Below are 16,266 nucleotides of genomic sequence, written 5' to 3'. Positions count from 1 at the left end.
TATATGTTATGACTTTCAAAAAATATAGCAAAAAATGTTAGGAAGAGAATCACTACGCTAAGTAAACTAAACACAGAGCAAGGTCTCCTAACTGACATGAGAGACTGGTTTGGAAGTACAATTTAAAATATAACTCTACTGACAGTTGGAACACACATGTTAATACATACAGTACAACAAAAATGGAAATTAGAGCAAACCTATGTAAAACCAATAATCAATAAAAATTTAGGACATTTTTGGGAGATTGAAGTTACTTAACTGTTTAACTTTCCCTTTATGAGAGAAAAATCACTTCCAGTGCGCCATTCTCTTTGCCCTCTTGTGTTTTAGCTACATGAAGAGGTGGTGAGCTCTAGCCAGGACTAATTAAGTGTGATGTACAAACTTAAAAATCTTTTCCATCAATATCACATTATGAGTGTTTCAGGTCACAGAGCAACTCAAATTGTGCTTCCACGGAATAATATTTCTTTGCTGTGGAAGCAAGCAAAGCAAATATGTTCAAATTCACTTTGATAATTGGTAGAGTTTCTTAGGGCTTATTTTAATAAATTGTAGATTTTTTATCAGCAAAAAACTCAAAAAGGGACAGATTACTACTGGGTAAAGCACTCTACAGTAGAAGCAGATTTTCCCAAATACATAATTACTAATTTATGGCTTTCCACATCCACCAGAGCAAGAAATTAGGATTCATTGCTAGGGACCATATCCCATTAAGAAACATAGGTATCATACCAATGAAAAATTATCTTTAAAAAAACAGATATCAAAATATTTAATTTAGAGAAACTAGACTGATGAAAATTAAAATGTTGTAAATAATAATAATAACAATTTCCACCCACTGTTTATTTTCAAGGTGCCACACAATTTCTGCTGGGCCATACAGGCAATATAAAGGCAACAAAGCAAACAGACAAATCAAATGTACAGTAACTGTAATTTGACATAATAATAATAATAATAATAATAATATTATTATTATTACATTTTATTTATAGGGCGCCACAAGAGGTCTGCAGCGCCATACATACAGTAATGGGTACACAGAACATTACATTACAATACAGTAACCAACTTATAAACAGAGCACAAGTAACAATTAGCAACACAATTCTCCATACACAATACAGCTGGGAAGGTGAAGGCTGTCATAGAAGTGCTAGACAAGAAGGCTGTGAGACAGTGGGGAAGAGGACCCTGCTCCAAGGAGCTTACAATCTAGGGGAGAGGGGAGACTGACAGATGACATGAGGCAAGAGTGTGTAGATGGGGTCCTGAGTGCAGGAAGTAGGTGAGGTAGAGATGGCTGAGGCAGAAGAGAAAGAGACTTGGTGACATGGTTATGTGTTGGAAGGGTACGCTTTGATGAACAGGTGGGTTTTCAGTGCACGTTTGAAGCTCTGCAATGCTGGGGAGAGCCTAATAGAGCAAGTGAGCTCATTCCAGTGAAGGGCGCTGCACGATCAGATCTTGGATACGATCATGAGATGAAGTTACCAGGGTGGATGAGAGGTAACAGTCATTTGCAGACCAAAGTGAGCGAGAGGGAGTATGTAAGGAAGGAGATGAGGTTTGAGATATAGGGAGCAGTAGAGTTAGAGAGGGCCTTGTATGTGAAGGTGAGGAGTTTGAAGAGGATTCTGTAGGGGAATGGGAGCCAGTGCAGGTTTTGGCAGAGGGGAGCAGCAGAAGAGGAAGATAAGTCTAGCTGCCGCATTGAGAACAGACTGGAGGGGAGCAAGATGGCAATGTGGGAGGCCAGTAAGGAGAAGGTTGAAGTAGTCAAGCTGAGAAATGATTAGTGAATGAATAATCAGTTTGGTAGCATTCTGGGAGAGGAAAGGCCTAATACGAGCGATGTTGTGTAGCTGGAGCTGACAGGATTGAGCCAGAGATTGAATGTGGGGTGTGAAGGAGAGGGTGGATTCAAGGGTGACACCCAAGCAGCAAAGTTGGGGGACAGGGGAGATGATTGTGTTATCAACAGTGATAACGAGTTTGGTTGGAGTAGAGACTCTATTAGGGGGAAAGATGAGTTCAGTTTTGTCCATGTTGAGCTTCAGAGAGCGCTCGGACATCCAGGAAGAGATGGCGAAGAGGCAACTGAAGGGGAGCGTTCAGGAGAGGAGAGGTATATTTGTGTGTCATCGGCATAGAGGTGGTATTGGAGGCCAAAGGAGCTTTATAAAATAAGCTTATAGTTTCATTTTTCAAGGATTGTTATGGGCTAAATGTCTGAATTCTGCTATTTGTAAATGTGATCTGGATCTATGACTTATCAGTGCCTTGTTTCTATCTATTTGAATCTTCATTTTCACTTCTGCTCTGTGTACACTTGATACATAACTAAGTAGCATATAGGCATATTAGGCTAATACTGTAGTTACAGAATGTAAGTTTACAAAGTGTACTTCATACACACCACAAAACACCTTGGCTGATTCCTATATAGAGACACAAATGTAACTTCTAATTGAGAGATTTCAATCACAATTATTTTTGGTTTAGGCTATAGGCTCAAAGCAATGCACTGAAAGCCCACCATCTGTTACATCAATTACAGACTGAAAAGGACAATCTGCATATCTAATACATCAGAACTGCAAAGACACTTCAACTTCCAGGCTATAGTTGCTAATTGCTCTTAGTTAGGCTTACAGCTAAAATGTTTAAGTTAGGCTATATGAGAAAGTATTTTTACATTTTGGCAAAACAAATGTAAAAGTTTTTATTACAGACATATTAGTATTAACATTTTATACATATACAATATATAAAAGCTTTTCATAATAAGCATGAGTTTGAATGAGAGTTACTAAAATTAGTTACAGGGTACAGAAATGGGGTTTAAATGTGCCCCAAATAATGCCAACTGTCTTGTATCTAAATGGAACAATGAAGCAATTTTGGTAAAAAAAAAAAAACACCAAAAGTACCTAATACCATGGCAAAGGTACATAGACTGTTTTCTTATTATACAGGGACAAACAAAATGCTTTAATAAAGTGTTAAGTATATTATACAAATTAACAACATTTTGAAATTAAAGATCAAAAATAATAGTTTTAAATGCAAGCACTTTCCATAAACAAGTAGATTGTAAACATTTTATACCAGCAAATAGTGATCATCTTTCAAGATGGTTAAACAACACAAGGAGGGCAATTTATAAAGGACAAAAAAGAGGCAGACTGTTGAGCCACAAAATCATGTCACATCACTTCTGAAAATGAGATTAACTACTTTTATTTTTGCAGTATGCTTTATTTTTGTTTCAGTTGCCTTTTTTAGCTAATTGCATATGCTATTTCTAAATTTTTATTTGTTCAAATTACAATTTTAGCATTCATACTGTGAAAGAGAATTTTTCATATTTGTATTTTTGCTAAGAGTGTTAGTATATGCACTTCAGATGTAACATAGTGAAAATAGCTCCAATAAAGAAGGTTTGTTTGAAATATTATACTGGATTGCCATTATCTGTATCCATATAGCTCATTGTTTAGTAATAAAGTTGTTTTTCCTTTATCTTCAACCTCATATTCAAAATACAAATTAGAACCCACACTATTGAAGGGTTTGAAGATTTCAGTTATTAAATATACTATTACACATTTGAGCAAAATTATTTATTGTGATCTATTTTTAGCACTGTAGAAAATCTATCAACACTTTATTACTCACTCATATCCAAATGGAAAGGGTCCACTCAATTCCATGTAGGCAGCCCAAGATCTTGGCAAAATAATAAAATATATAATCGATGCACTACTACTCCAAACAGGTCTCATCATGAATAAGAGTTCACTCCAAGTCAATGCCATAGGAATTAATTAAAATGCACTAAACATTCTGATGCATTCCTAAAGCAGTGAATGGTCACTTGCAACAGGTATACATAGAAAGTAGTATTGCATCTTCTATATGGTTTGTTTTTTGGTTTGATTGTATTCCAAGATCTCAGAAAACCTACATCGAAAAAAATTATAAATCCAGTGCAATAGCTGCTCATTCTCCATCACCAACAACCTTACAAGTAAAAATGAAGATGTTTTCCAATTCAAAAAAGGGTCATAAATGATGTAAAAATCCGGATTCCATTGCAAGCTTAAAATTGGTGATTTAATTTATTTTTTTCAGTGACATAAATAACATAGCAATGGTCATGTAGTCACAAGGGAAACAGTCAGTTAGGACCAGTGAGGAAATTCACCCTGGAAGGTCACCGTGATCCAACAAATGGAAAGGTATCAAATTGTATTTTGGAGAAACATACCTGACAACCCAGAATGTCAGTTCCAAAAATATAAATCAGTATGTTATTTGTGCATTTAGTGTTCATCTTGCTGTTGTTAATAAGGGGGAAAGTAAAAATTCCAAAGGAAAATATCACACCAGTGATGATGAGGCAATTTACCACCACTGCTAGAAGTTTAAGGCATAGGTACAGCAGAAATCATCCTAGATCACACTGCCTAGATGGGATTAAGTCATGGGACTGGTGGCCACAAGGGTTAGGCACCCCCCCAGGAAGTTTGGGGAGCGGTAAGGGGAGTTAGGGTTAGGCACCACCCTGGGAGTTTAGGGTTAGAGGGGGAGAGGGGAGGGTTAGATCACTTACCTGCCACTGTCAGGATTTCCTGCTGTCAGGCTCATGCTGTCGGGATTTGAACTGGCAGCTAAACGGCGGCATTTCAATCCCATTCCACCTAGACATGCACAAACAAAGCTCTCTGTCTATCTACTGACACAAAATGGCTCTCACTATCTTTCACTCAGTATGTTTTTACTGCATGCTGCTATCACAGAGATTGGTGAGAGGCAAATTGCTGGCATTTGGTAAATCAGAACCAACACATAAGAAGGACAATTTTAAGGAAGTGAAATATGATTTGCAAACAGAATTGACATTTTTTTTATGAATACTGTACAGTACATTTACTGTATTCATCTTCATCAAGAAGAAAGTTGGGTAATCAAAGATGTAACATATAGTAAGTGAATTTATAAGCGATGTCAGGAAAATAGCATACTGTAATGATGTGTTAATGAAAGAAGTAAATGTATATTAATAGAATGATTACTTTGCTGCTGAACCCCTCTGCCTCTCATAGTGCTTTAAAGAGAGAATATTTATGTATAATCTTGTGGCATAATTGTATCGATTTACTAAAATCTTTCTGTGTTATTATTAGGGATGAGCGGTTTGGATACCATGGAATCTGAACACGCCCAAACTTCCGGGATCTGAGGTGATCTAAGTCACAGCTCGGATCTCCATGTCTACTTAGGATCCTTACCCGAGCCAAAACCTTGAGTTCCCACTGTTGAATCTTGTGGTTTTGTCTAGGGTGCCAATTTCAAAAGTCCTATTTAAATCAATGGGCTGACCACTAATTGGCATCTATCATGGCTCTCAGCCAATCAGCGCATCTCCAATGGGGCAACTAGACACAAAATGGTGGTCTCCACAGCAACAAGGACACCACCACCCACAGTTGCAATCCTGAAATGCCGACACCCCCGCACTGAGCACACTGCCAGCACTCCTGCACTGCAGACACTGCCAGCACTCCCATACTGAGGACACCCCTGAACTGCCCACATTGAGGACACTGATGGCACCCTGCACTGCCAACACTTCTGCATTTAGAACACTGCCGGCATACCTGCACTGCCGACACTGCTGACACCCCCACACAGCTGACACAACCTTCACCCCCGAATGAGGACAATGCCAGCACCCTCTGTCACAGTAAGTGCATCATTGGTGTATACAAACTACATTGTATTTGACCTGCACTGTAACACTGTATCCAAACCACACTGTATCCTGATAAACTCTACAATTAACATGGAGTGTAAGTGAGGTTATTAGTACATGTTTGGCCAAAGATGTTTGCCCATCCATCATGTCAAAATGAAACCCATCACATGGATCCCTAACATCCCTAATACGAATACAGTATATTGTGTCAATGTATCCAGGACTTACCTTTAATAGTGCCCATTCTAATACAGTATGTAGAGAGCAATGAAGGAAACTGTACTGATTAAAACACCTAAGGGCAGATGAGAGAGGTGCTAGTTCAAAGCATAAGGAGTCTCAACCTTCAAGTGCACAATATATACACAAATATAGAGGAAAGGGGAAGGGGGCTTGGACTGCAGAACTATTGTAGATACACAGACACAAACTAGACTAAACATTGCACAGTACCCTGAAATGCACAATAAGAGCTGCCAACATGGAATAAAACTAAAAGCATCACCTACTACTCAAAGTAACAGTAAAACTCAATAGAAAGGAGAATATAGGTGCTCTTAGAATAAACATATTAAAATATATGATAAAAATCAAAATACATCCCTTTTAATTAAAGGATTTTCTTCAACTGCAGTATTCCTCCTTTGGAAGGCAAGTTCCAATCTCAAAAGAAAACAATTGTCATATTATTGTGTTACTGTAAGTAAAAGTTCATATTAAAAGAAATTAGTGTAGGCTCTTTAGAATCCTCCACCAGAGTCACTCCTTTTCCTATCTGATGAAAAGGAGTATCACTATGGTGGCTGATTTCATAAAGCATACACTTAATTTTTTAATATGAACTTTTACTTACAGCCATAAACTAGCTATAAATGACCTTGCTGACAACAAAAAACAGTCTTGTAATGTAATATGTATATAAATGCCCAATTCATGGAAATCAAGTTCATGTTGAGAATTCTTCCATGATTCCTTTTACCCACAGCTACAATTATGTTTATGTAAGTGAAACGTTCACTTATTTCTCCTTTACATTCTGTATAAAACTATTGCCCAGTATTATCTTAATGTACATTCATTAAACATTAGATATATTTTATCATATTAAACATAATTGTATATGCTTTGTCTCTATGTACCTCACATCACACAGGCTCATGTAAGTGCTGAATCATGACAAGTGATTGGCATTGGTAAGATATCATAATAGCATCATAGCATTAGTAAATTAGCAGACCAGACTATATTCAGTCTCATTTCCCAAGGTATAAGAAGCAAAAGACTAGCAGCAGCCAAACCTTTTACCCCTTATGAAATAAATAGCAGACAAAAGGAGTTTAACAGGGAAGGAATGCATAGCCAAGTGGTCACATAGTAGGCCTTTATGGGTCTATTTATGAGGCTCAGATATATCCTTTCTATTGTTTTTTTCACTGGAAAAATGGCTCAATTTCTTCTGTGGTAACTCTGTGGCCATTCTTTACTGTTATCCACATAAATCTCTAGAAGGACAATGGCTTCACACAATTTAGTATAGCTGAGTAGGCTTTGCAGGAGACCTTTACAGGTTAACTATGCACTCTGCCACTGCTGGTAAATGTAAGAAAACCTATGTACTGTATATAAGCTAAGTTTTCATGGGGGGGGGTCTAAGAGGATCTCCAGGATGTTAAATTGTGGTTGTACTACTGTATGTATCAGTGCTGCTATGTGCAGTGTTACATATACAGTCAGGTGCATAAATATTGGGACATTGACAAAATTTTCATATTTTGGCCTCTATTCACCACCACAATGGCTTTGAAATGAAACAAACAAGATGTGCTTTAACTGCAAACTTTCAGATTTAATTTGAGGGTAATTACATCCAAATCAGGTGAATGGTATAGGAATTACAACGGTTTCTATATGTGCCTCCCACTTTTTAAGGGGCCAAAAGTAATGGGACAAACTAAACAATCCTAAATCTAACTATCACTTTTTAATACTTTGTTGCAAATCCTTTGCAGGCAATTACAGCTTGATGTCTGGAATGCATAGACATCACCAGACGCTGGGTTTCATCCCTGGTGATGCTCTGCCAGGCCTCTACTGCAAATGTATTCAGTTCCTGCTTGTTCTTGGGGCATTTTCCCTTCAGTTTTGTCTTCATCAAGTGAAATGCATTCTCAATCGGATTCAGGTCAGGGGATTGACTTGGCCATTGCATAACATTCCACTTTTTAGCCTTAAAAAACTCTTTGGTTGCTTTTGCAGTATGGTCATTGTCCATCTGCACTGTGAAGCACTGTACAATGAGTTCTGAAGCATTTGACTGAATATGAGCATATAATATTGCCCGAAACACTTCAGAATTCATTCTGCTGTTTTGTCAGCAGTCACATCATCAATAAATACAATGGAACCAGTTCCATTGGCAGCCATACATGCCCACACCATGACACTACCACCGCCATGCTTCACTGATGAGGTGGTATGTTTTGGATCATGAGCAGTTAATTTCCTTCTCCATACTCTTCTCTTCCCATCACTCTGGTACAAGTTGATCTTTGTCTCATCTGTCCATAGGATGTTGTTCCAGAACTGTAATGGCTTTTTTAGATGTTGTTTGGCAAACTCTAATCAGTTCTTCCTGTTTTTGTGGCTCACCAATGGTTTACATCTTGCGGTGAACCCTCTATATTCACTCTTGTGAAGTCTTCTCTTGATTGTTGACTTTGGCACATATACACCTACCTCCTAGAGAGTGTTCTTGATTTGGCCAACTGTTGTGAAGGTGTTTTTCTTCACCATGGAAATAATTCTTCTGTCATCCACCACATTTCTTTTCCGTGGTCTTCCGGGTCTTTTGGTGTGGCTGAGCTCTCCGTTGGAATTCTTTCTTTTTAAGAATGTTCCAAACAGTTGATTTGGCCTCACCTAATGTTTTTGCTATCTCTCTGATGGGTTTGTTTTGATTTTTCAGCCTAATGATGGCTTGCTTCACTAATAGTGAAAGCTCTTTGGATCTCATATTGAGAGTCGACAGCAACTGATTCCAAATGGAAATGTCACACCTAGAATCAACTCCAGACCTTTTACCTGCTTATTTGATAATGAAATAATGAGGGAATAGCCCACAACTGTCCATGAAATAGCTTTTGAGTTGATAGTCCCATTACTTTTGGCCCCTTAAAAAGTGGGAGGCACATATAGAAACCATTGTAATTCCTACACCGTTCACCTGATTTGGATGTAATTACCCTCAAATTAAATCTGAAAGTCTGCAGTTAAAGCACATCTTGTTTGTTTCATTTCAAAACCATTGTGAAAATTCTGTCAATGTCCCAATATTTATGCACCAGACTGTGGATAGCTACCACCAGATATCATTAAATTGACCCCTCAGTGTGTTAACAAAAGGGTCAATATATTTGAAATGACTAAAAACAATGTGTATGTAGGACCAGAGTAAAGGGGAACCCATACATTTCCACTCAAGCAAGCTCATAACCTTGATTTTATTGTCTAAGGTTTATGGATTAATCTCACTTAGATATAATGGATCTGTCCACCTTAATAAGATGTTTAAGTTCATTTATAACCAGACAGACAGTATATAATGTGAACTGTAAGCTAGCGCAATTGTGTATTGATGCAATTACGATGAAGTGAGTTAAACAAAAGTTATATGCTAGGAAACACACTGACAGTTTAGCCAGCTGCGACTATAACCACTATAAACATCATGCCCTTGCTCATGGCTATTTGTAACTAAGTAACCAGCAACAGGAGCCCAGTGGCAGTGGTCTCTCTCTCCAGCCCAGCACATGCTGCTGTGTGCTGGACTGCGGTGGGTCCATGGAGGCTGATGATGATGATCAACAGCAGTCTCTTATCTCTCCCTGTGAGTGTCACTAAGGGGAGGGGGATGATCACTCTGATCATGCTCTAACCTCATACCCCCTGGATCAACCTCCTGGCTGATGGGGACAAATCCTCCCTCTTTCCCTGTGTGCGCATTGTACTCTTGTTAAAAAAGTTGAGGGGGCATGGTCTTGCTTACCTGATTTGGTCACTCACCCCAGTACCTGGGCCCATCACAGCTCTCAACGGCCCTCACCATCATAGTTTTTGTGATGAAGATTTTTAGTATGCCAGGTTAATATCCAAGTAGATATATATATATATTATATATATGAACATATATGCATTTTAAATATAAAAAATTATATTTGGTACACACAATAGCATTGTCTGTACACTGGGATATTTTTTAGTGTAAAAAGTACATCTTGCTCCCTTTCCTCTCTTAATTTTCACCAAACAACAGCACACTATTGCAAAAATGTTTCATTTTATTTCTTGGGGGATATCCTTCCATAAAGTCCAACAAGATCACACTGCTCCACCAAAGGCCAGGTTCCAGTCCACATCCTTAAATTATTCTTTGAAAGAAAAATAATGCATGTTCCACTTCTATGCTTGTATAAGTGTATGCCTGGTGCGCATATAGTACTTTAAGATACATCATATCTACGGTAAATTAGTACTGAAGGTATTACAATATTTTGCACTTTCTCCATATTCACCTATTAAAGATACAGTATTACTCACTGCTTCACCTATTGGTTTACTGAAGGACTAAGCTGACACCCACCATACAACTGGGAAAGTGTGTCCATATACCCTATGTAGGTATCATCCTTTTTTATGTTTACATTATCATAGGCAAATGCAGGGGTGGTTTCCATCTGCCTGGAAACCCCCCTCCCCAGCACACACATGACCATAGTAGAAATAGTAATATAATAGAATTTTGCTAGTGCTGCATTTGCTTCTCAGTATCACAAATTAAATAATTAGCACCACCTGTGGATCTTTTAACATGTATCAGTCAGTAATAAATAACCTGTGCACCAACTAGAAGATCTGGAAAACATGCACTGTTAGAGATGCACTGCTATAGAGCCCAATATTTACATATATGTCCTGGGCAGTGCTAGGTTCTTCTGCTGCCCTTCCAGGCTCCTGGACTTGCTCCAATGCTCTGGAATGGTGCCCACATCTAAAATAAATACATTCAGCTCAGGCAGGATGGCCTACTGGTGCATCTAATGGCTTACTGTGATCACTGGTCCTGTATATGCTGGAATTAATACACACAATACACTTTGTATGATGCTTTTTAAAGCTGGTTAAGTACTAATTCTGCCCTCTTCATTGACTGGCCTCACTCATTCTAAAATCAAGCATTTGGAAACCCCCCTCTGGAAATCCTGCGTTTGCTACTGATTATTTAATATTGGAAGCATTAGTAGGCTGAGTGCCATAACTTAGGCATCATATCTTCACCCACTAAGATATCTTGCATGTTTACGGGTATGCTGCCTCCTAAGGAAGGCACTGGAGCCAGCATCTGTACCATCCACACCGGGTAGTGCCGGACCTGGTGTTATATATATATATATATATATATATATATATTTATAGACACACACACACACTCTATGGGTCATTATAAATAAGTCTTGTCATTCAATTTAAATCACATCCAAAGTTTTCTTATAGTAAGATTAAATTTATGAATATTAGTACGTCATAATGTATGGCAGACAAAGTGTTTAATGTTCTATAAGTATGCATAATAAACTAGTTATACTTGTTTGGATTAACAGTTCATTCAGACACAGCCAACACGCAAACTATAGTTACTTCTTAACTTCATGTTTCTACAGTATACAATTTTGCCAAAAGCAACTTTAACTGTAGATTATACACATGTACCTATTGCAACCGTATAAAGAACATCTTAATTTACTGTAGATTACAATAGATCTAAAATAAAATAATACAAAAAATTATTTTATTAACCAAACTTAAACTTGTTGGGCTTGAGCAAGTTTACTTCTGACATTTTATTACATTGAGTTAGCAAAATCAGATATTATTTCAAACTACTTTTTCCTATTTCACTTAAGGTGGGTACACACTATAAAGATATATCTGCAGATGGAGTTATGATGTACACTGTAGATGATGGTCATTCATAAACACTGAATGGCCATGATATGCTTGTGCCCTTGGGTCCCGGCAGCCGGTGGGTTGGGGGCACGTCCCAACCCCTCCCTGCGGCTGCCGCTGTGTATGTACGGGCAGTCTGCAGACCGCTTGTACACACCTGCCGATGGAAAGATATGTCTGCAGACATACCTGTCCATCAGCTGTGCAGTACAGCCAATGCTATATGTCGGTGAACGACGACGTTCTCCGACATAATGCTGGTCACACTGGCCGAGGGGCAGCAGATATATTGGCCGATCAATTGATCGGCCAATGTATCTGTCAGTGTTTACCCAGCATTGGTTGGATTGTTTGTTGCTGCTTAGATGAGCCATTTAACATTTACTTCACCTATGACATGACAAGTTTCACTGTTTTTGTTTGTATATTTTTTCTACTCTATATTCTCTGTGCAGCAAAAACTATGTGGTTACTTAAAAATAAAAGCTAATAATAACTTGACTTCAGGTCTCGCACCTGAAAAACTCTGTTATTATAGTGCACAAATTGATTTTAATCTGTTTACTTGGAATGTTTAACCATCACACCCACTAATGTAGAAGTAGGCCTACCATGAAAAGGTAAACAGTACAGTAAAAGATCATTGGAAAAATGCCCGGTACTCAAAGAAGGTTGTAATGTGGTCAATGCAGAAAGAATATCAGGTATCTCCTTGGAAAATGCAGTGACAAAGAATGACCTTGTAATTGCTGCTGGATCAATTGCTTGTCCTTGTTGATCTCCACAGTATGTCAGATTGAAACAGGAATAGTTCTCAGTGCCCTATTACAGGACCTTTCCAGTAGGTTAATACAAAACCATGCTTCTATACAAGACACATGCATCTCTTAGTGGAGGTAGAAAACACAGCAGAATACAAACAATTCTTACACATTAGGATGTTTTGTGTCAGTCTTTGCAGTGAATAAAATACTGATACATTTAAGTGTAAAGTTTGCAGCATATAATCTGTCAGATTTACATTAAAATCATTTGTCTTTTCCAAAAAAGTGTTGTCTAAAGTGAGTGCAACAAGCCACAAGCTCAGAAAACACAGAGTAATAGCTGTGCATATTCAGACATCAGGTATAAGCCAGCACAGACATTCTTAGGCAAACTAGTGATCTCAGAGTAAAGTAAATAGTTTTGGTAGAACAAATGAAATGTGTGTGCTGAGGTATTTTCACTGCAGTGTGAGAATGAAGTATGATTGGCTCAGGTTACACCGTAAATCAGACAGGCCCTGAAACAGTTCTGGCATCTTGCATAGTCAGGTGCATAAGTCCAGAGAACAAACATCTATCTCTATTTCATACTGTAGCTCACATGCAAAGCAATACACAATTATGAAACCTAAAATATATATTTTATCTACCCAAATTTACTGTGACAACATATTTAAATAATATTTTATTAACTCATGATAATAGCTACACCTGAAAGGAAAGTATAATTCACTGTCCTGTTCTCAAAGACAGACTTACCAAGTATAAACATTGCAGGAGAACGTATAGCATAAAAGGTACAAGCGGTCATTTATGAACAGGAAAAAATAAAAAAATGCATCTTCTTAAAGAAATATTTCCCCCGCCCCCTGTACAATATAACTATAGGTCCCTGGTGAAAAAACTAAACCAAGGTCTCCTCTCACATCTTCACCATGCAAATATGTTACCAGCACTAGTTCTTTTCTGGGAGCGCCCCAAATGAGAAAGTCTGATTTAACTATTGTGCAAGCAGGGGCAGAAGTATGGGAGACAATGAAGGCAGGGGCGTATCTATAATGGGTGCAGGGAACACGGGCCCCTGGGTCCAGGGGGAGCCCCGCACCGCACACATTGACCCATAATATTACTTACCTCTCTGGAGTCCCACGTCGGTGCGGGGGTCCGGCGCTGTAAAACGACTGGAAAATGGCCACGGCGGCCATTTTCCCATCATTTGCGCATGCGCAGGACAGAGAAAATGGCCGCCGCGGCCATTTTCCCGGTGACCTGTGCATTCATTATAGACTTTGGACACACTCTAGTGCCCAGAGTCTATAACTCCGGCACTGGACATGCACAGCTCAGTGTGCTGCCGGGCAGAGAGGAGGGGGCCCGTGTCGGAGACTGAACAGCCAGCACTGAAGGGGCACCTCCTTCATCACCCATAATAATATTCACCCCACTTAGGGCTGTAAATATGGGGGATAAGAGGGCACTAAATTATAACTTGCCTCTGGACATCTGGGATGCAATTACGCCACTGTGTGCAAGACATATTGCATTTCTAGAAAGAGAGAGAAAGCAACTCTAAGCACATGTAACTGTTAGGCAGCCCCCTTACATCCATACCAGTTATTATATACTTATTACCAGTTACAGTATTTACTGTATATAGTACCAATTTATATTACCAGTACCACTGTAATCCATATTGCTACTCCTGGCCGAAGAAGCTGCAATGGAATTGAATCTGAGATAATACAATACTGAGCAATGCCCATTGCTTCAGTATCTCCTGACAGACCGCGTAAAAAAAAAGAAAATGGCCAGAACAGTCCAACCCATTTAGTGCCACCTGTATATAATAATGTATGTCTGTATTCCTACTTTTTATGTTTATCTATGGAGACACTGTTCACATCATTTTGAGGGTTGTGATATGACAGAGTATGCCAGGGAGTGAAAATGTCCTTTCAGAATACTAATATCTGCTGTTACTTCCTGATCACCCCTGTAATAGGTTCAACTTTCACTTTCTATAAACGTATTCTAATAGAAGCTCGATTTAAATCGAAATTGAAATATTGGGACTACCTTAATTTCATGTCATATTTTTATATATTAATAATTTCATAAAAAATGAATATGTACATATAAATTTGCTTACTTGCATTAACTATAGTAAAACATGTAATTGGGTATGATTCCCCCCCATAAATATACAGTACATAATTCACCCCACAAAGTATGTACCGTACATTTGGCTTATACCATGGTTCCATGTGTGATCTTTGTAATGCTGGGCATAAACTCTACAATTATCTGTCAGATATCTGTCAAATCTGTCTGGTGGGAAGGAAAATCTGGTCTGTTTTCTAGTGTTTGGGAGCAAATTCTAATGTTATTTGCTCCCATACATTACCAGATTTTCATTCCAACCAAACAGATATCTGACAAATAATTGCATAGTGTATGCCCAGCATAAGCATTACATTTCATAGTAGTGCTTCTAGTATACAATACTAGAATATACAACAAACAGTCGATTATCAATCATCACAATTCAGACAACCGAAACTCGGCAAACATGAGTAAATAGAAAAATCAAAGTAAAAATCTCATCCAGCTGATATATACAGAACACAAATGAAAACAAGATGATTAAATATCATGTTTATGAGCTAGCTGAAAACTATGTCATAACACTAATGCAAAACATAGGAATTGCACTAACTATGTGATCTGATACAAGCTGAGCCTGTCAAACTGACAGGTACAAAACGACCACTGCACTGTAAATTTCCAGGAGAGGAACAAGCCAACTCTAGCACACCGCTCTATATCATGTTAGCACTCACACATTACCTTAACAAAGTGCCACAGAAAAATAGCATTACTCAGAACACTTTCGCCTTTTCAATCACACCACATTTTCAATTAGTCATGCTTTAGGTATGAAAACACCAACACATGCTATTGCAAGAGGCAATACAATTTTCACAGGTTGCAGAGACTAATCTAACACCTGAACTCTGGAAAAATCACTTAAAAAGCTGCTGAACTTACCTTGCAGGGACATACTTGCAGAATTTGATTCCTTTTCACCCATTGTAGGTCTAATGTAAAAAAACCAGAACAAATAAAAGTAGCCGGTTCACGTTGAATAACTTACTGTGCTGGCTGTGACCTCCTGACTCTGTAGAGTACTGTAGTGCTGCAATAGTATACCTATTTAGCTAGTGAATAATTAGCAACCTGTTTCCTGAGTTACCTGAGCTTGCCTGACCTGTTTCTCTATCAACTGACATCATATCCTTTGATCTACGTACCCTGTTCCAGACAACATGCCTTTGTTTCTTTGTAATGTATATTTGCTTTAGATTTGTTATTTAATATTGTAGCCTTTAAATAATAATTTTGTTACATTCCCTGGAGGTCATTTACAAAGTATAACACAGCAGCTCTGCAGTTACAGCTGTAGACCTGCTGTGCTCTTTTATTTCACCAACTGCACCTGATTGCATATGCACTGAGGCTCATAGGTTTGGAGAGCAGTGCAGCAATGGGGTTTCATTTTATATAGATTATTATGAATGAAAAGGGAAGAGAGGGTGCATTTCAGAAGTGGTAATTGCCATGCATGTTACTATTCTGCAAAAGGACTCACAGCTAAGAGATGGCACAGATCGATTCTCGTCCTACAGTATACCTTAATCAGCCTAAACAGTTCCCATGAACACA

The 16,266-nt window shown here is 38.3% G+C and overlaps 1 protein-coding gene across 3 annotated transcripts in view; it reads right to left on the bottom strand.

Moving 5' to 3' along the window:
- The window catches only part of NAALADL2 (N-acetylated alpha-linked acidic dipeptidase like 2), an 860,785-nt gene extending 845,073 nt beyond the window's left edge, over window positions 1-15,712 (bottom strand). For 2 of the 3 annotated variants that reach the window (XM_088452338.1, XM_088452340.1), the window contains exon 1: window positions 15,592-15,687. In XM_088452338.1, coding sequence (XP_088308464.1) covers window positions 15,592-15,634 — 43 coding nt within the window. In that variant the 5' untranslated portion in view covers window positions 15,635-15,687. The other variant, XM_088452339.1, reaches the window with a different exon arrangement.
- Between the last annotated feature and the right edge of the window lie 554 nt (window positions 15,713-16,266).

This window comes from Taudactylus pleione, unplaced genomic scaffold (assembly GCF_031769625.1).
Source record: "Taudactylus pleione unplaced genomic scaffold, aTauple2 ptg000037l, whole genome shotgun sequence".
NCBI lineage: Eukaryota > Metazoa > Chordata > Amphibia > Anura > Myobatrachidae > Taudactylus > Taudactylus pleione.
The sequence above is the reverse complement of the archived record's forward strand: the minus strand, read 5'-3'. Positions and strand labels throughout refer to the sequence as shown.